Source organism: Scyliorhinus torazame, chromosome 29 (assembly GCF_047496885.1).
Source record: "Scyliorhinus torazame isolate Kashiwa2021f chromosome 29, sScyTor2.1, whole genome shotgun sequence".
NCBI classification, from domain to species: Eukaryota; Metazoa; Chordata; class Chondrichthyes; order Carcharhiniformes; family Scyliorhinidae; genus Scyliorhinus; species Scyliorhinus torazame.
Window position 1 is genome coordinate 7,782,011 of NC_092735.1, and position 20,734 is coordinate 7,802,744.

Here is a 20,734-nt window from a genome sequence, read left to right on the forward strand (position 1 = left end):
CCAACACAAAGTAAATTTGCAATATTTCTGCAGTTTTGCTATTACGACCTGTTCTATCTCTTCGCTTGTCAATGCTTTTTTCAGGTTTATCTATCATTGTTCCATCAAAATTAGTTTCTTTGGTATTTGTCTCATTTAAGTCTTTCTCAATCATTGTCTTAAACCTTATAATGTTGTGATCGCTGTTGCCTAGATGCTCCTCTATGCTTACTTCTCTCATCAGCCTGGTCCATTTCCCATTACAAGATCCAGCAATGATTCCTCTCTTGCTGGGCTTCTTACATGTTGGTCAAGAATGGATCCTATACACATTGTAAAAACTCCATCTCTTTTCCCCTTAGGTAGTCAATTACAGTTCATTCAGGGAGCCTGAGTTTCTGTGGCAACATGCAACAGCACCCCCTTCCCCAGACTGCGTAAGGATCCTTCCTGTTTGTTCCCTGTCTATTCCCATTTTCCCTTTTATTTTATTTTGTCGTTATATTTTTGATCCATGAATGATTTATGGAAATAAGTCTTTAAGGTAGCCTGTATCTTTAATTCAAATCGACAAGTCTGGAAGGCTATGCTGTTTTAGACTGGTGATTGCAGACTGGCCGGCGTCAGTGATGACCCAGTCTGTTGATTTTGCTGGTGGCCAACGAATGGGCCCAAAAGGCCGTGGTCTGCCCGGTAACATGCGGCGATTGGACTTTATCCCACTAGAATGTTTAGAGTCAGGAGGTTCCATTTTGGTTTCATTTTTTATTCTGTAGTATGGATGAAGGGGTCTAACTAATTCTCTCCAAAAAAATCCAACTAATTCTCTACGTAAGGCCACTGTGAGGGCTGCCCCTCTCTCCAGCAAGTCTGGGTGCTGTTCTCTTGAGACTGGGTGGCTTGAAGTCAAACCACGAGCTGGAAGCAAGGTTTGATGTGAAATAAAGTGTCTCTCCAGAAGGATATCGGCCTCAGGCTGCAGGTCCAGTCTGATAAGAAATAAAGTGTCTCCCCAGAAAGATGTAGGCCTCAGGCTGAAGGCCCAGTCTGATAAGAAATAAAGTGTCTCCCCAGAAAGATATCGGCCTCAGGCTGAAGGTCCAGTCTGATAAGAAATAAAGTGTCTCCCCAGAAAGATATAGGCCTCAGGCTGAAGGTCCTGTCGGATAAGAAATAAAGTGTCTCCCCAGAAAGATATAGGCCTCAGGCTGAAGGTCCAGTCTGATAAGAAATAAAGTGTCTCCCCAGAAAGATATCGGCCTCAGGCTGAAGGTCCAGTCTGATAAGAAATAAAGTGTCTCCCCAGAAAGATATCGGCCTCAGGCTGAAGGTCCAGTCTGATAAGAAATAAAGTGTCTCCCCAGAAAGATATCGGCCTCAGGCTGCAGGTCCAGTCTGATAAGAAATAAAGTGTCTCCCCAGAAAGATATAGGCCTCAGGCTGAAGGTCCAGTCTGATAAGAAATAAAGTGTCTCTCCAGAAGGATATCGGCCTCAGGCTGCAGGTCCAGTCTGATAAGAAATAAAGTGTCTCCCCAGAAAGATATCGGCCTCAGGCTGAAGGTCCAGTCTGATAAGAAATAAAGTGTCTCCCCAGAAAGATGTAGGCCTCAGGCTGAAGGCCCAGTCTGATAAGAAATAAAGTGTCTCCCCAGAAAGATATAGGCCTCAGGCTGAAGGTCCTGTCGGATAAGAAATAAAGTGTCTCCCCAGAAAGATATAGGCCTCAGGCTGAAGGTCCAGTCTGATAAGAAATAAAGTGTCTCCCCAGAAAGATATGGGCCTCAGGCTGAAGGTCCAGTCTGATAAGAAATAAAATGTCTCTCCAGAAAGATATAGGCTTCAGGCTGAAGGTCCAGTCTGAATTGATGGGTTTTATGGAACAGATGGGGGGAGTAGACCCATGGAGGTTTATACGGCCAAGGACGAAGGAGTTTCCTTTTTTTTACATGTTCACAAGGTATACTCTCGCATCGACTTTTTTGTTCTGAGCAGGGCGCTAATACCGGGGGTAGTGGATACTGAGTACTCGGCAATTGCAGTGTCGGATCATGCCCCGCATTGGTTGGATCTACGGGTTAGTGTGGAGTGAGGGCAACGCCCGCTGTGGAGATTGGATGTGGGGTTGCAAGCGGATGAAGCTATCTGTGGGCAGGTTAACAAGTCCATCCAGAACTACCTGGAAACAAATGATACGGGGGAGGTCTCTGCAGCGATGGTCTGGGAAGCTTTGAAGGCAGTGATCAGAGGGGAATTAATCTCGATACGGGCCCACAGAGAAAAGGCGGAATGGGCTGAGAGGGACAGGTTAGTTGAGGAGATACTCCAGGTGGACAGGAGATACTCGGAGGCCCTGGACGCGGGGCTACTGAGGGAGCGGCGGAGGTTACAGGTGGAGTTTGGGCTGTTGACCACAGGGAAAGCAGTGGAACAGTTGAGGAAGGCAAGGGGGGCGATCTATGAGTACGGGGAAAAGGCAAGCAGAACGTTGGCGCACCAGCTCAGGAAAAGAGAGGCAGCCAGGGGCATAGGTAAAGTAAACAGTAGAGGCGGGAATACTGTCCTGGACCCAGCGGGGGTGAACGAGGTGTTCAAGGACTTTTACAGTAAATCATATGAGTCGGAATCCCCGGGTGGGGTGGAGCGGATGAGGCAGTTTCTGGATCAGTTGAGGTTCCTGAGGGTGGAGGAGGACCTGGTGGAAGGGCTGAGAGACTCAATTGAGATTGAGGAAATAATCAAAGGGCTGGAGGCATGCAGCTGGGCAAGGCCCTGGGGCCTGACGGCTACCCGGTGGAATTCTATAAGACGTTTTCAGAGATATTGAGCCCACTGGTGAGGACATTTAACGAAGCAAGAAAGAAGGGAGTCCTCCCCCCAACAATGTTGCAGGCCTCAATTTCATTGATCCTAAAACGGGAGAAGGATCCGGAGCAATGCGGGTCATACAGGCCGATTTCTCTACTGAATGTGGATGCCAAGCTGCTGGCTAAGATACTGGCCACAAGGATAGAGGACTGTGTCCCGGGGGTGATGGGGGAAGACCATTTGGAGGAAGAGGATTTGTTAAGGGCAGGCAACTCAAGGCCAATGTTCGAAGGCTTTTAAATGTTATTATGATGCCCTCAGAAGGAGAGGAGGTGGAGGTGGTGGTAGCGATGGATGGGGAGAAGGCTTTCAATCGAGTGAAGAGGAATTACCTGTGGGAGGCGCTGGGAAGGTTTGGGTTTGGTGAGGGCTTTACTGACTGGGTGCGGCTGCTCTATCAGGCACCAGTAGCGAGTGTGCGTCCGAACCGGCTGAGGTCGGGGTATCTTAAACTATACCAAGGGACGAGGCAAGGGTGCCCCCTCTCCCCGTTACTGTTTGCTCTGGCCATAGAGCCATTGACCATGGCGTTAAGAGCTTCTAGGAACTGAAAGGGCTGATTCGGGGGGGGGGGGGGGGGGGGGGGGGGGGGGCGGCGGGGAATGGAGCACCGGGTCTCGCTCTACGCAGGTGACTTGCTCTTGTACATTTCGGACCCGTTGGAGGGGATGGGGGAAGTAATGCGAATCTTGGGGGGATTTGGCAATTTTTCGGGGTATAAATTGAACATGGGGAAAAGCGAGATGTTCGCGATCCAGGCAAGAGGGCAGGAGAAGAGACTGGGAGAGCTGACGCTTAGAATGGTGGGAAAGAGCTTTCGGTATCTGGGAATCCAGGTGGCTCGGGAATGGGCGGCACTGCACAAGTTAAACCTATCCCGGCTGGTAGAACAAATGAAAGGGGCGTTTAAGAGATGGGACATGCTCCCGCTATCACTGGCGGGGAGGGTACAGACCGTGAAAATGACGGTCCTCCCCAGATTCCTGTTTGTCTTTCAGTGCCTCCCCATCTTCATCCCAAAGGTCTTTTTCAAGCGGGTGAATAAGGTTATTTTGGGCTTTGTGTGGGCGGGTAAAACCCCGCGAGTGAAGAAAGTGTTGCTGGAGCGCAGTCGGGGGGAGGGTGGGTTGGTGTTGCCGAACTTCTGCAATTACTACTGGGTGGCTAATATAGCCATGATCAGGAAGTGGGTAATGGGGGAGGGGTCGGCATTGGAGCGGATGGAGGCGTCATGCAAAGACACCAGTTTGGGAGCACTGATAACAGCACCTCTGCCATTCTCGCCAGCCCGATATTCCACAAGTCCGGTGGTAGTGGCGGCTCTGAGGATCTGGGGTCAATGGAGGAGATATAAGAGAGTGGAGAGAGCATTGGTTTGGACCCCGATTTATAATAACCACAGGATTGTACCGGGTAGGCTGGATGGTGGGTTCCGGAGAGGGCAGAGGGCAGGAATTAGAAGGATGGGGGAACTATTTATAGATGGGAGCTTTCCCAGCTTGAAAGCCTTGGAGGATAAATTTGAATTGCCAGCAGGGAATGGGTTCAGGGTATTTGCAGGTGCGAGACTTCCTGAGAAAGCAGGTTCCGGCCTTTCCGCTGCTGCCGCCACGGGGGATACAGGATAGAGTAGTTTCCAGTACCTGGGTGGGGGAGGGGAAGGTTTCAGATATTTACCAGGAGTTTTCGGAGGCAGAGGAAACTCCAGTGGAGGAGCTTAAGGGCAAGTGGGAGGACGAGCTAGGAGGAGAGATAGAGGCGGGTCTATGGGCAGATGCCCTGAGCAGGGTTAATACCTCCTTATCATGCACCAGACTTAGCCTGATACAATTTAAGATAGTCCACCGGGCACACATGACAGTGGCTAGGATGAGCAAGTTTTTCGGGTTAGAGGATATGTGTGCGAGGTGCGCGGGAAGCCCAGCAAATCATGTCCACATGTTCTGGGCATGCCCGAAGCTTAGAGGGTTTTGGCAGGGTTTTGCTAAGGTAATGTCCACGGTGCTAAAAACATGGGTGGTGCCGAGTCTGGAGGTAGCGATCTTTGGAGTGTCGGAAGAGCCGGGAGTTCAGGGGGCGAAAGAGGCCGATGTCTTGGCCTTTGCCTCCTTGGTAGCCCGGAGACGGATCTGGTTACTGTGGAGGGACTCGAAGCCCCCGAGTGTAGAGACCTGGGTCAGTGACATGGCCGGGTTTCTCAGTCTCGAGAAGATAAAGTTCGCCTTCGGAGGGTCAATGGCCGGGTTCACCTGGAGGTCGCAGCCGTTCGTCGACTTTCTCGGGGAAAATTAAAATGTCAGCAGATGCAGTGTGAAGATTGGGCTGGGGGGGGGGGGGGGGGTGGGGGGGGGGGTGGTGGTGGTGGTGGGGGGGGATGTTTATCTTACCATGTTGATGTCATTGTTTATGTTACTGTTATAAAAATTTTCAAATCCCTCAATAAAACATTCTTTAAAAACAACTGCACCTGTATTTTTATTGGAGGTATTCCTGTATTCTGGAGTAAACCATCCAGAAATTCTTCCCCCTCCCATATATGTTGAAGTGTCTCTGACTCGTCCAGTTTAACAATTCAGAATTGATGTGAATGAACATAAATGTACGGATGTTACGCTTCAGTTATACAGGGCATTGGCGAGAATGTTTCTTGAATACTGTGTGCAGTTTGGCCCCATTTATTTAAGGGAGGATGTAAATGCATTGGAGGAGGAGATTCAGAAGAGGTTTACTACATTGATACCTGGAATGAATGGGTTGTCTTCTGAGGAAAGGATGGACAGACTAGGTTGATTTTCACTGTTCCACGGGACATAGATTCAAGATAAGTGGCAGAAGGTGTAGAGGGGACATGAGGAAGAAGGTTTTCACGCAGAGGGTAGTGGGAGGCTGGAATTCGCTGCCCGAGTTGGAGGCAGAGACCCTAAACTCTTTTAAAAAGGACCTGGATCTGGACCTTAAGTGCTGTCAGCTACAGGGCTGTGGGCCGGTGCAGGGAGGTGGGATTAGAAAGGACATCTGGGTGTCCTCGGGCTGGCATGGACAAAATGGGATGAATGGACTTCTTCTGTGAACAAAGAACAAAGAAAAGTACAGCACAGGAACAGACCCTTCAGCCCTCCAAGTCTGCACCGACCCCCATGCTGCCCGTTTAAACTAAAACATTCTACACTTCCTGGATCCGTATCCCTCTATTCCCATCCTATTCATTTATTTGTCAAGAGGCCCCTCAAACCTCACTATCATACCTGCTTCCACTACTGTAACATTTCTATGGTTCCATGGTTCTATGGAGTTTAGAAGAGTGAGGGGGTGACTTGATTGAAGTTTCTCAGATCCTGAACGGTCTGGACAAGGTGGACATTGAAAGGATGTTTCCTCTTGTGGGTGAGTCCAGAACGAGGGGTGGGGTGGGGGCACTGTTTTAAAATTAGAGGATGCCCTTTTAGGACAGAGATGAGGAGAAAAAGTTTCTCTCAGAGGGTTGTGCGACTTTGAAATTCGCTGTCTCAGAAGGCGGTGGAGGCCGGGGGTCACTGAATATATTTAAGGCGGAGGTAGATGTTGTGTTATTCACCATGGGGTAACACGGACTGCAACAGGATGCAGATGAACTGTAAAGCATACACCAAACGTAGGCGTTGGTTCAATACGATTTAATGAACCTCTGTAACAAGGCACACAGCTGGCTATGGGTTGACACTCTACTACTCTAAGTATACTAACTCTAGCTTACTAGACCAGGCTAGCTCTGATCCACGTGTAGAAGGTGCTGACTGATATATATACCCTGACTGTCACTACAGTTGTCACCAGTGGAAAGAGGCGGAGCGCTTATGCCTCGTGTGTTTTATAGTTGGAAGCCCCCCTCTGGTGTTCTGTCTGGTGATTGGTTGTGTTTTGTCCTGTATGTTGATTGGCTAATCTGGGTGTCTGTCACTGCCTGTTTTTACCTCATGATGTGCATGGGTGCATATTGTGACAGTAGATAGATTCTTGTTAGGGAATCAAAGGTTATCGGAGGTAGATGGGAATGTGGAATTCGAAACACAAACAGATGAGTCACAATCTTATTGAACGGTGGAGCAGGCTCGAGGGGCTGAATGGCCCACTTCTGCTCCTATTTCATATATTCGATGACTCGGGACAGAGACCTTTCCGACAGAAATGGACAGACTCATTTTCCATAACCTCCCACACTCTGTAATCTGGACATGTTAACTGCATCGCCATTTCTAATCTTGATTTATTGTTAGCACTAATTTATTCCTGGAAGAAAAAAAAATCACTTGAAGTCTAGATTATAATTAATGGGTGGATGTTGTTTGATTTCAAATTATTTAATAATTAATTTTAAGCCTGATTAATTATTGATTGTATAGACTGGTTTAAGTTTCAATATTTAAAACTCCTTTCACAGAATGTGGGTGTCGCTGGCTCTGCCAGCATTTATTACCCATTCCTAATTGCCCTTGAGAAGCTGGTGGTGAGCTGCCTTCTTGATCCGTTGCAGCCCGTGAGGTGTAGGTACACCCACAGTGCTGATGGGGAGGGAGTTCCAGGATTTTGACCCAGCGACCCAGTGAATGAATGGCCGATATATTTCCAACTCGGGATGGTGAGTGACTTGGAGGGGAGCTTCCAGATGGTGATTTGACAATGTGTCTGCTGCCCTTGTCCTTCTTGGTGGTAGAGGTCGCGGTTTGGAAGGTGCTGTCGAAAGAGCGTTGGTGAGTTGCTGCGGTGCATCTTATAGATGTTGCACACAGTTGCCCCCGTGCGTCGTTGGTGGAGGGAGTGATTGTTTATGGTGGTGGATGGGGTGCCAATTCAGTTGACTGCTTTGTGATGGTACTGAGTTTCTTGAGAATTAGAGTGGAGGTAACTCATTTAATAATAATAATCATTATTGTCACAAGTAGGCTTACATTAACACTGCAATGAAGTTACTGTGAAAAGCCCCTATCGCCACATTCCGGCGCCTGTCCGGGTACACAGAGGGAGAATTTAGAATATCCAAATGACCTAATTCGGGACTTGTGGGAGGAAACCGGAGCAACCGGAGGAACCCCAAGCAGACACGGAGAGAACGTGCAGACTCCGCACAGACAGTGACCCAAGCTGAAATCGAACCTGGGACCCTGGCGGTGTGAAGCAACAGTGCTAACCACCGTGCTACTGCGCCGCCCATGTTTTTTTAATTTAAAAAGAAAAAATCATTATTGTCACAAGTAGGCTTACACTAACACCGCAATGAAGTTAGTGTGAAAAGCCCCTAGTCGCCACATTCCAGCACCTGTTCAGGTACGCAGAGGGAGAATTCAGAATATACACAGGCGAGGGGGACATATGGTAGTGCAATGGTAATGTCACTGGACTAATCTAGGCCCAGTAATCCAGAAGACCAAACTAGTATCTTGTGGATATGGGGTTGAATATCACCTCCATTTAAATATGATTAATTAAAAAAATTCTGGAATTGAATATACTCTCAGTAATGATGGCCTTTCATCGATTGTTGTAAAAACTCATCTGGTTCACTAATGTCCTTTAAGGGGGGAAATCTGCCGTCCTTACTCGGTCTGGCCTATATGTGACTCCAGACTCTTAACTGCTCTCAAGGGATGGGTTAAACGGCTGGCCTTGCCCGCAACACCCACATCCCATGAATGGATGAAAAAATTGTTCAACCCATTTCCAAACGAGCAGTTTGTAAGAAGTGTTGACAAAGGTCCTCCAGATTTGTGGAGCTCTGATACACCGATGGAGGGACGGATTCTGTCTTTAGCTCTCAGTAAGGGAAAGCAGCTACTTACCTTTGAGAACCACAGGAATTCCTGCATGTCGGAGCCAGAACAGGAGCTGTCAATCTCAACGATTGGGATTTGATCCTCACTTGTGACCAGAATGTTTTCCTTGTAGAAGAAAATGGCAGCCAGATACACGCCCCTAAACAAATAAAGACAAGCATTACAAACTGGGTCTTTGCCAGCTCGCGATACCACATCAGAGCCAGAGAACCGCCCAGAGCAAACACAGGTGGCCTATTGTCCTAAGGTATAAAAAATATGGTTGAACCTACTCAGCCCAGTAACCTAGGATTTATCGCTGTCACGCTTGTCTAACGAGTGTGAAATTGGTGTTGAGACTTCTGTATGGGAGTGAAATGGGAGCGGAGACACCAGTATAGGTATACAGTGGGTGCTGAGACACCAGTGTGGGTGTGAAATGAGTGCTGAGACACCAGTATGGGTGTACAGTGGGTGCTGAGACACCAGTATGGGTGTACAGTGGGTGCTGTGACACCAGTATGGGTGTACAGTGGGTGCTGTGACACCAGTATGGGTGTGAAATGGGTGCTGAGACACCAGTGTGAGTGTAAAATGGGTGCTGAGACACCAGTGTGGGTGTACAGTGGGTGCTGAGACACCAGTATGGGTGTACAGTGGGTGCTGTGACACCAGTATGGGTGTACAGTGGGTGCTGTGACACCAGTATGGGTGTGAAATGGGTGCTGAGACACCAGTGTGGGTGTAAAATGGGTGCTGAGACACCAGTATGGGTGTAAAATGGGTGCTGAGGCACCAGTATGGGTGTATAGTGGGTGCTGAGACACCAGTATGGGTGTACAGTGGGTGCTGAGACACTAGTATGGGTGTACAGTGGGTGCTGAGACACCAGTGTGGGTGTAAAATGGGTGCTGAGACACCAGTATGGGTGTAAAATGGGTGCTGAGACACCAGTATGGGTGTATAGTGGGTGCTGAGACACCAGTATGGGTGTACAGTGGGTGCTGAGACACTAGTATGGGTGTACAGTGGGTGCTGACACACCAGTATGGGTGTGAAATGGGTGCTGAGACACCAATATGGGTGTACAGTGAGTGCTCAGACATCAGTATGGGTGTACAGTGGGTGCTGAGACACCAGTATGGGTGTGGAATGGGTGCTGAGACACCAATATGGGTGTACAGTGGGTGCTGAGACACCAGTATGGGTGTACAGTGGGTGCTGAGACACCAGTATGGGTGTACAGTGGGTGCTGAGACACCAGTATGGGTGTACAGTGGGTGCTGAGACACCAGTATGGGTGTGAAATGGGTGCTGAGACAACAGTATGGGTGTGAAATGGGTGCCTAGACACAAGTATGGGTGTACAGTGGTGCTGAGACACCAGTATGGGTGTACAGTGAGTGCTGAGACACCAGTATGGGTGTACAGTGGGCGCTGAGACACCAGTATGGGTGTGAAATGGGTGCTGAGACACCTGTATGGGTGTACAGTGGGTGCTGAGACACCAGTATGGGTGTACAGTGGGTGCTGAGACACCAGAATGGGTGTACAGTGGGTGCTGAGACACCAGTATAGGTATGCAGAGGGTGCTGAGACACAAGTATGGGTGTTAAATGGGTGCTGTGACACCAGTATAGGTATACAGTGGGTGCTGAGACACCAGTATGGGTGTACAGTGGGTGCTGAGACACCAGTATGGGTGTACAGTGAGTGCTGAGACACCAGTATGGGTGTACGGTGGGTGCTGAGACACCAGTATGGGTGTACAGTGGGTGCTGAGACACCAGTATGGGTGTACAGTGGGTGCTGAGACACCAGTATGGGCGTTAAATGGGTGCTGTGGCACCAGTATGGGTGTTAAATGGGTGCTGTGACACCAGTATGGGTATACAGTGGGTACTGAAACACAAGTATGGGTGTTAAATGGGTGCTGTGACACCAGTATAGGTATACAGTGGGTGCTGTGACACCAGTATGGGTGTTAAATGGGTGCTGTGACACCAGTATGGGTGTACAGTGGGTGCTGAGACGCCAGTATAGGTATACAGTGGGTGCTGAGACACCAGTATGGGTGTACAGTGGGTGCTGAGACACCAGTATGGGTGTACAGTGGGTGCTGAGACACCAGTATGGGTGTACAGTGGGTGCTGAGACACCAGTATGGGTGTACAGTGGGTGCTGAGACACCAGTATGGGTGTACAGTGGGTGCTGAGACACCAGTATGGGTGTACAGTGGGTGCTGAGACACCAGTATGGGTGTACAGTGGGTGCTGAGACACCAGTATGGGTGTACAGTGGGTGCTGAGACACCAGTATGGGTGTACAGTGGGTGCTGAGATACCAGTACGGCTCTGGCTGTTTGCAGGGATTTAAGGATTTATTGAAGCAGATGACAATCCTTTTGTTCTATGCCCCACTCCAAAAATTGTGTTTTGTTAAACTGTCTTAACAGGACTGAAAGTCTAGGCAGAAAAGTAATACTAATCTAGATATAAACCCAGGAGGAGCAGGAAGTCAGGAGTGCCCCGCTCATAACTTACAGCAGTCACAGGCCCCGATGGCTTCCTCCCAATCGTCCTCTTCCTCCTGATTGCTCCTTTCCCTCAATCGCTGGTTTCTCTCCCTTGCTTTCACCCTGTCTCTCTCTCTGTCCCTTCCCTTCCTGCTACATTGCCCCCCTCCCATCGCCGTTCACACCCCTCCCTTTCCTTTGCCCTCTTCCATCGTTTCCCCATCCCATATTTCTCCCCCCCCTTCTCCCAATCACTCACCCCCTGATTGTCTGACGCCACTCTCTCTCACACCTGTCTCTCACTCTGACTTCTTGCCCCCGACTAGCAACCACTGAGAGCCGCTGTCTGCTGCCTGCCTTTTCTTCTTCAAGTTGCTATTTTTTGTTGCAATTTCTCACAGCTACATTTTAAAATCTAACACATTCTCCCTCTCTTCAGTTCTGATGAAGAGCCAAAGGACTCGAAACATGTTTTCTCTCTCCTTACAGTTGCTGCCAGACCTGCTGAGCTTTTCCATCCTCTTCAAAGGCCAGTTGCCAGGGGACCCAATGTGGGCAGCAGGCCTGATTTAAAAGAAGCCTAATTCTGGGTGAGCCTAACTATTCCCGCTCTTGCTCTAGCCCTTATTGATTACTTTCTTTTTAGAATTGACTGGGTTTGGTAACGCACAGACCTATCTCATCGCATGTATTTCACTGAAGGCTCAAACACCTGCTTCCTGCTCCAACGCTCTCTCCGCCACCACCTCTCCTAACTCCTCATCCCATTCATCCAGTTCTTTGCCTTGCTTCCTGATCTTTTCCCCAATGCAAACTCTTGAAAGTTGTGCATCAGTTGTGGGTGCCCTTTGGGGACGGCGGCCGTACTCACCTCTGCAGGGTCTTGACAAACTTGCTCGTGTTTTGGAAGAGGTATTTGAGGCTGCGAGAGACGGAGAGCTTCTTACTGGGCGTGTGGACGGTGCATGTTTCTGGAAAAGATCACGTAGCAATTTAGCCCGGGCCTTATTGTCAGCACGTGTGCAACATGGCTAAACATGGCCATCATCCTTCGAAAATAAGTACATCTGTTCATTATTCTGCCTTCAACACTATCTCTGGACCAATTCTTTGTTTCTTTACTACAACCATGACTATGCCTCTGGTTGCTTGACATCTTATTTAATCTCTCCCGTCCTCTCCCAGACCTTTCCCCGGACACTTTCAACAGCACAGAACCCCTCATTTTTCTACCTCCCTTTAATTATGAAGAACACTTATACTGGACTTGAAACATGAATTCTGGTTTGCTCCCTACAGATGCTGCCAGATCTGTTGGGTATTTCTTTCTGTTTTTATTTCACGTTTCCAACATCGGCAGTATTTGTTTCTATCATTCAGGAAGTATATCCGGTTGGGAACAGGAATGGAGGAGGTCGGGATTACTCTTAAGATCAGAGGACCATTGGACATTACAGCAGAGAGACACTCAGCCACCTGGTTTAATCTCACTGCGGGAATGAATGATGACCTCTGTGCTGGTAGAGTGAGGGGTGCGGGGAAAGCTGGAAAGAAAAGACTGATTGTAAACCTCTTTGAAAAGCTTCATTAGGCTTTACTCCCTGACTTTCCACCACCAATTATCTAGAATGTAAAGTACAGAAACAGGCCACTTTGCAAAAATGGTCATGGTCAGTGTTCATGTTGTAAGGGCCCTTCCTGTTTGTTCCTGTCTAGTCCCTTAGTTTTCTCTATCTTTTATTTATTTTTGCTAATTCAGTTTTGATCCATGGATCAGTAATGGACCTGTGATTTTAATGAAGCCTGTATCTTTAACTCAGGTCGAGGTCATGGCCTGTCTCTTTAAGTCAAGCAGGAAGGATCTGAAAGGCATCAGTGATGACTGACGTGGCTGGTGGTCACTGAATGACCCCAAAATCTGGGCCCTGCTCGGGAACCAGCGGTGATTGGTTCTGTTCCCATGAAAAGGCTAATGGATCCGAAGACGTTTCAGTTTCACTTTGGCAGCTAAGAGAGACAATTTCTCTTTTACCCTCTCTGTTTTCCTGAACCAGTGGATAGCCTGGCTGAATCAGTTTACCAGAGAAGCATTATAGGCTGTGAAGGAAAGTTCAGAATCCGAGAATTATCTCCAGAGATCCAGTGTAAGGGCACTCTCTCTCTCTGGCAGGTCTGGTCATGGTTCTGTTAAGATTGCAGACAAATAAAGTCAATCCACGAGCTGAAGGCAGGGTCTGATGCAAAACCAAGTGTCTCTACAGGGGGAGAGAGGCCTGGATGTAAACCTCGAGTTGAAGGCCCAGTTTATTAAAAGCTAAAGTGTCTCTCCAGAAGAAATCCTGCTGCTGTGAGTATTAAATGAATGACTCTGCGTGAACGATCGTTACAGGCTACGGGCCAAAGTTTTAAACCACACTCATTTTTGTGAAGAAGGTGCACCGAAGAACTCAATATCTGAAGCAAGGACTCTTTTCCCTTTACCCCTATTCCTTATTTAAAAAAAAATCCATTTCCACCCCTCTGTGTTTGTCTGTCCTGTGTGTGTGGTCCAGCTGAAATTACTACACATTACATCTGTACTTCTGTTATAAATAAACAGCAATTGTGTTTCAACTTACAAAAACTTGTGACTGTAAATTATTGGGCAGGGGTTATGGAAATGTTTACACAAATTATTGGTTAATTCACTCCGGGGCCTGTGGGGCTAGAATTGACCATGCACTCGCCCAGGGTATCGTAACAATGTCCCACACCAGTCTCCCCCCACCTTATTCTAACTCACCCCCATCAACATATCCGTCAATTCCTTTCACCTTCATGTAATATATATCTTCCTCTTAAATGCATTGATACTAGTCACCTAAATGATACTATGTGGTAGCTATTTCTACATTCTCACCATGCTCTGGGTGAAGAGGTCTCTCCTGAATTCCTAATTGGATTTATTAGTGACTGGCTTATATTTATGGCCCCTAGTTTTGGACTGCTCCATAAGTAGAAATCTTTTTTCTACATCTACTCTGTTGAACATCATTTAAAAGACCTCTGTTAGGGATCACAGTGTAGCCACCTGGGTTGGCCACTTCCCGACTTAAAATGGAGAACCGCAAAGACTACAGGGAAATTCAGCCAACACTGGCAAAAACTAGCAAGTGCAGAAATCCTGTGTATTGGAACTTGCAAAAACCAGACAGCACTGAAACTAGCAGCCATCTGCATAGTAATGTGCGATTCCCAGGCACAATGGCAACAGTTAAGGTGAATAAAGCCAAGCCAGACTCCTCGGCACCAGCAGGAGCCAAGACAAAGGAAGGCCAACGGACATTTAGGGACCGCCCAGAGATCAGGGAACAACTCCAGTATTGGAGAAATCGATCCAAGTGATCGGAACGCAGTCCAATCATTTGGAACCAGATACGGGGTCCGCCCCGAAGGGCGGGAAGCCCCTGGGGACTATAACGTAAAGCCCCCAAGTTCAAATTGGTCTTCTTGGCAGGGCCACTCAGCAGCGAATCAACCCTTGACAGTGACCTGCCCAGCTGCCGCATCAACCAAGTAAGTCTCCAGTCAACGCACGCGACGAGATAGGCGCTCCTAGCTACCAGTCCATACCAGCTTTTGAATCCTGCAGACTCAGATCGGACAAAAGGCCATTTGTTCTCCTGACCTGGTGGGCCAATTCCGAAGCTAAGTATAGGCCTTTTAGTGATAGAGAATAGTCTAGAAAGTAGAGTTTATGCATGAGTAGTGATTTACTGTGTATAATAAATGAGTTTTGATTTGAATCTTACTAATTGGTGTGTTGAGTTATTGATCAGTACTTGAACTTGAACCTCGTGGCGGTATCATAAAGATACCTGGCCACTCCAGAGCAAAGGTTATAGAAACAGAGCAAATTAAGTAAAGATACAACGGGCAACATTTAAGAGCCAACCAAAAGTTAGCAACATATTACTGCCGACATCCTGACGGAATCCGACTTAGAAGTGGCTTAACCACTCCGGGAGAATCCAAAAATTTGAATTAGAATCCAATTGGGAACAGAAAAACCACAAGTGTTCAAGCAGTTCTGATCAATCCTCGTAATTTGGAAGTGTGTTAATGCATGCATAACTAACAGGGCTATAAGGTAAAACTGATAGATTTTTGTTTCAAAAAACTGTTGGGAGTTTGTATTCCGGAAAATAGCGAAAGCCGTACCCGTGATTACAGCAACGCCTTGGTACCCCTCGTTCCAAATTTTAAGATAGTATTTAGAGAATAAAGATGGCAATGCAGGCAATGCAACGCCTCATGAACCCTGAAGAATTTGTGGTCGCAGCGACCAGCAGCAGAGAAGGACAGTGTCCCGTTTGGGAAGAGGAAATCAGGAAGTACCTCAAAGGATGGCCCCTTTGGAGTGAATTCTGTGAGAATAAGGAAACAGGACCCGGGAGTATAGGACATACTTGGTGGGAGAACCTGTCAGAGATTCATAAGAAAAGCTTGGGAAAAGCTTGCAAGCAGATGGCAATCGTGTCCTGTCTGGCACAATTGCGAGGCACAGTGGAGGTCATTCAGACGCTCCGTTAAGAGATAAAAGGAGTACATCGAATGAGCAAGGTCGATGTAAGTGAGGTTGAGAAAGAGAACATAGAGTTGAGAAGGAAGTTAGCAGCAAAGGACGGAGAGGTGGATGATGCCAAGTGGGCACACCAGTCTTGTCTGGCGCATTTAAGCAGCTTCCAGACACAGTACGAAAAGGCCTATGAGGACATGCAATGTGCAATCCTGGTAAGAGAGGAAACAGAGAAATAGGTGGAGGCACTGCAAAGGCAGTGTAGCGACCTGAAAGCAGCATTACGAGCACTCCATGCTACCACCAGGGAGCACAGACAGAGCTCATTAGATCACGCAAAGTGCCGGAAGCAGATTGCAGAACTGCAGTCTTTGCTTTCAGTTCAGAATGGATTCCACAGCACCTTTGGATCCCAGTTAGATACAGAAGACGACCCGGATTGGGAAGAATTAAATGAGACCGTGCATAGATATGTTCAGGGAACATGTGCGCAAGGAAAGCCCCAGAAGATAAAAGTGCCCCAACCCCCCACATCGCAGATAGTTCAGGCACCAATGAATCCAGTAACCACCCACCGCACAGTCACATCGGACGGAGATACAGAATTTCTTTACACCACCCCCTTAATCGTGACCCAATTACGGGACGCGTGCGAGAAAATCACACCGTTCCTCCCCACCTCAGACCCCCACCACTTCTTTGCCAGAGTAAAGCAGCAGGCGACCATGTACGGCCTGGATGAGCGTGAGCATGTAAAGCTCACAGTTTTGAGTTTAGACCCTTCGGTCGTAGCAGCCCTTCCCGATCCACAGAATGTAGGAGGAGGCACCCTTGCAGAGATGCACGCAGCGATCCTAGATGCGATCGGCTACAACAGAGGTGACCCAGTAGAAGGCCTGAATAAGTGCAGGCAGAAAAAGACAGAACACGCCACAGCGTTTGCTGGACGCCTGTGGATTCATTTTACAGCCTTTTTCGGCAATTTAGACCGCGGCCATTTGTCCCAAGACGGTATGGCCAAATTGACCCGCACCCTTATCTCCCATGCCACAGAGGCAGGACAAAAAGTCTGTACCAATTATGACCCCTCAGAAGAAGCGCTCAATGAGAAATGGGTTTTAAAGAGATTGTCCCGCTCCTGGGAGCAATCTGTCCAAAACAAACCCGCAGTTAGGAAACCCGAGGAACAGCAGGCAGAAGCAGACATCCATGCGGTGAAAACGCACCAGAACCCCGCATGGGTGAACGAAGGCAGGACAGCCCCCCACAAAAGCCACAGGAGTGTTACAACTGTGGACAGTTAGGACACTTTGCACAAGAATGCAATGTCCCACGAAAGCCACAGAGAGCCCAGCAGACGGGCACTCTGAATAAGAATAGGACAGAGCCCATACATAGTGTGAGCACCCGTTCAGACCAGACGGATCTGAACAGAACGGACTGACGGTGTTCGGGCTCCCCCAGTTGGACCTGCGACACCCTTTGGGATAGGTCTGGCCAACCAGTAGTTGCAGCAAAGATACGGGGACAGCCCATCGAATTTCTCTGGGACACAGGAGGGTCCCGCACCACAATTAATTCCTCCACCATGTTTCAGAAAGACACGTGGCCCACTACAGCCACAATCACCCTCAGCGGCTTCACAGGCCACTCACAGCAGGGACACATCACAGCCCCTGTACCCATTCAGATTGGCAATACAACAACAAAGCACCCCATTGGTTTCGTCGATCTACCCCACACAGCAGAACACATTTTGAGAATTTACTTTATGAACTCCCACCACCTTTCATTTGATCCGGTAAACCCACGTGTTTGAAAAATGGCAAAATCCGCAAGAGCCCCCGCAACACTCACAGTAGGTGAGTATGCAAACAGGATTAGCGCAGTCGGCGAATTTTGGTTTGACCCGACCACGATTAGCACAGACAAGCAGGTTAGGGCAGTTCTGCAGAAGCACACAACAGCATTCGCGTCTCACAAACACGACTGTGGCCGGATGACTGGTTCAGTACAAATCACAGGACCTGACCCTAGACCCCAAAAGCAATACGGATTTCCCCAAGAGACAGAGGGAGAAATCGCAAAAGTTAACGATAGCTTATTAGAGCAGGGCGTAACTTAAATCAGTAGCCTCCACTAATAATGCCCCGATTTGGCCAGTGAGAAAGCCCGATGGATCAAGGCGACTGACCATCGATTACCGGGAACTCAACAAAGTCACCCCCACAGCAGCCCCCACCATAGCAACAAGTCCCGAGACCATGCTCAAGCAGGGACTCAATTCCCGATACTTTACGGTTTTGGACATCAATAACAGATTCTGGTCCATTCCATTGGCAAAAGCGGGCCAATACAAATTTGCCTTCACTTTTAAAGGTCAGCAGTACACGTGGACATGCCTTCCACAAGGATTCCACAATTCCCCCTCCATTTTCCACCGACAGCAGGTTTATCAAAATGTTCTCGCCCCGAATGTCTGGTCCAGTCTGCAGACAGACACCAAGGCAGAGCACATCGAGCTTCTGTCTGAACTCCTGGAACTCCTACAGAAAATTGGATGCAAAGTAAACCCCCAAAAGGCCCAAATTTTGGAAAACAAAGTGATATATTTGGGTACGATTATCACGCATGGTAAACGCGAGATCGAGCACAAAAGAATTGACTCGATTGCTAAATTGCCCCTTCCCCAGAATGTTTCAGCCCTCCGGTCGTTTTTAGGACTGCTGAAACCATATTGACGGTTTCACCACCAAGGCAGCACCCCTCTCGGAACTCCTAAAGAAAGGAGCCCCTTGGGAATGGCTTCCGCAGCATATGGATGCTCTGGATGCTTTGAAAAGAGCCCTCATTGCAGCCCCCGCACTACAGGTTCCAGACCCGCTTTCCCCCTACGCTATAGAGATAGCTAGCACAGACCGCACCCTTTCGGCCGTGCTCCTCCAGGAACGGCACGAACAGCTAAAACCCGTGGCTTACGCCTCCCGACTTTTAGATCCTGTGGAGCAGGGATTTTCGGCCTGTGAAAGGCACCTGCTCGCAGTTTTCTGGGCAGTTCAATATTTTTCCTACATAACCGGACTAAACCCCATCACAATCCTCACGGAACACACCCCCACCCAACTTTTACTAGACGGACGACTTAAGGACGGTACAGTCAGCCAAATTAGAGCAGCTAGATGGACCCTTCTTTTGCAGGGATGGGACATCACCGTTAAGCGGACCAAGACCCACACTTTCTTAGCCGATAACCTTCAGTACCCAGGCAACCCCCACGAATGTGAAATCATCTCACCGCACCACAACACAGGCCCCTCTATTGCGAAACCCCCCCCCCCCCAGAAAGATAGGTAATTCATGCCAGAGCCCCCAGCCCACAGACACGTGCGCACCTTTAAGGATATATGTGGATGGTTCTTCCACAGTATTAGAAGGGAAGCGCATTACAGGATGCGGCATATATGTTGAGGACGCGCAGGGACGCGCCCTAGAAGAGATCTTCTTAAAGCTACCAGGACACTTAGGCGCGCAGGCGGCAGAACTAGCAGCCGTTGCGTATATTATAGATCACCCAGATTCCTTCCCCAGCCCAGCAGACGTATACTCGGACAGCCTCTATGTCTGCAACAGCCTTACAGAATTCCTACCCCTGTGGAAAGCAAGAGGATTTGTTTCCGCAGACGGAAAACGCCTCCCTTCAGCCCCATTACTCTGCCACATTTTAGAGAAAGCACAGGACAGGACATTTGGAATTGTTAAAGTTCGAAGTCACCACCGTTCCTCCCCACCTGGAAATGTAAAAGCCAACGCACTGGCTAAAGTAGGTTCCAGGCATGGATATTTTAGGACACACCCCAAGAGCGCAGCAGTGAATGCAGTTCAGGTCTCACAGACTAATATCGAGGATTTAGTGCAGGCCCAAAAGCAAGATAGCAATCTGAGGGAGATTTTGAAAGGAAAATTTACGGCAACTTACGATAGATTTAAAAACGCACTAACCACACATGACGGTGTGGTCCTAAAAGACACCCTTTATGTGGTTCCTGAACAGGACAGGATTCAGCTTATTTATTTGTTCCATGACAGTCATGGGCATCGGGGAATTGATCCCACTACAGCCCACCTCAACATAACGCACTACGTTGAGAATTGCCTTATCTGTGCCCAAAACAATCCGGACAGATACGCAAAGAAAGCTCAGCTTAGCCACACCCGCCCCGTTAATGGCCCCTGGACTAACCTCCAGATGGAATTTATAGGACCATTGCCCCCTAGCAGGAATGGTTGCAAGTACGTATTAGTCGCCATAGACACTTTTACGAAATATGTAGAGGCATTCCCATCCAGAACGAACACGGCAAAGACCACCGCAAAGATCTTAACCCACCACATCTTTACGAGATGGGGACTCCCCGCAGCATTGAATCCGACCAAGGTTCCCATTTTACGGGACGTGTCATGAAGAACGTCCTCATGATATTTTGCATTACCCAAAAATTCCAAATCGCACACCACCCCCAGTCAAGTGGTACCGTGGAGCGCATGAATCGGACCCTAAAAGCAACCCTCAGAAAAATGGTCCAACAAAACAACACCACTTGGGACTCAGTCCTCCGTTTTGCGCTGATGTTTTTGAGAAATACTGTTTCGACATCCCCAGGATACACCCCACACACTCTCATGACCAGATGCCCCATGAAAGGCACAGAATTTTTATTAGGACTTGACTTGACCAGCCCCGAAGTGACGGCCCTCACACACCAGAACGCAGTAAAACAGTTAGTGGAAAATGTAAAAACGGCTCAGCTAGCAGCCGCAGTAAGCTTAGGCACTAGAAAGAAACAGAGCAAGGCCTGTTTCGACAAGACAGTGCATGCGACTGAGTTTGAGGTAGGACAGCAGGTCATGCTCTCAATTTACAACCCCAGCACATTCCTGTCACTGAAGTATTCAGGTCCGTACTCCATTGCGGACAAAGTAAGCCTCTCAGTGTATAAAATTAAGTACCCCAACTGAAAGACTGCGTGG

The 20,734-nt window shown here is 48.4% G+C and overlaps 1 protein-coding gene across 5 annotated transcripts in view; it reads right to left on the bottom strand.

Moving 5' to 3' along the window:
* The window catches only part of LOC140403839 (ankyrin repeat and fibronectin type-III domain-containing protein 1-like), a 453,883-nt gene that overhangs the window by 147,862 nt on the left and 285,287 nt on the right, over nt 1-20,734 (bottom strand). For all 5 annotated transcript variants that reach the window (XM_072492020.1, XM_072492021.1, XM_072492017.1 and 2 more), the window contains 2 exons: nt 12,020-12,119; nt 8,660-8,792 (listed from right to left, as the gene is read on the bottom strand). In XM_072492020.1, the coding sequence (XP_072348121.1) occupies nt 8,660-8,792; nt 12,020-12,119 (233 nt within the window). The remainder of the gene's footprint in view (nt 1-8,659; nt 8,793-12,019; nt 12,120-20,734) is intronic.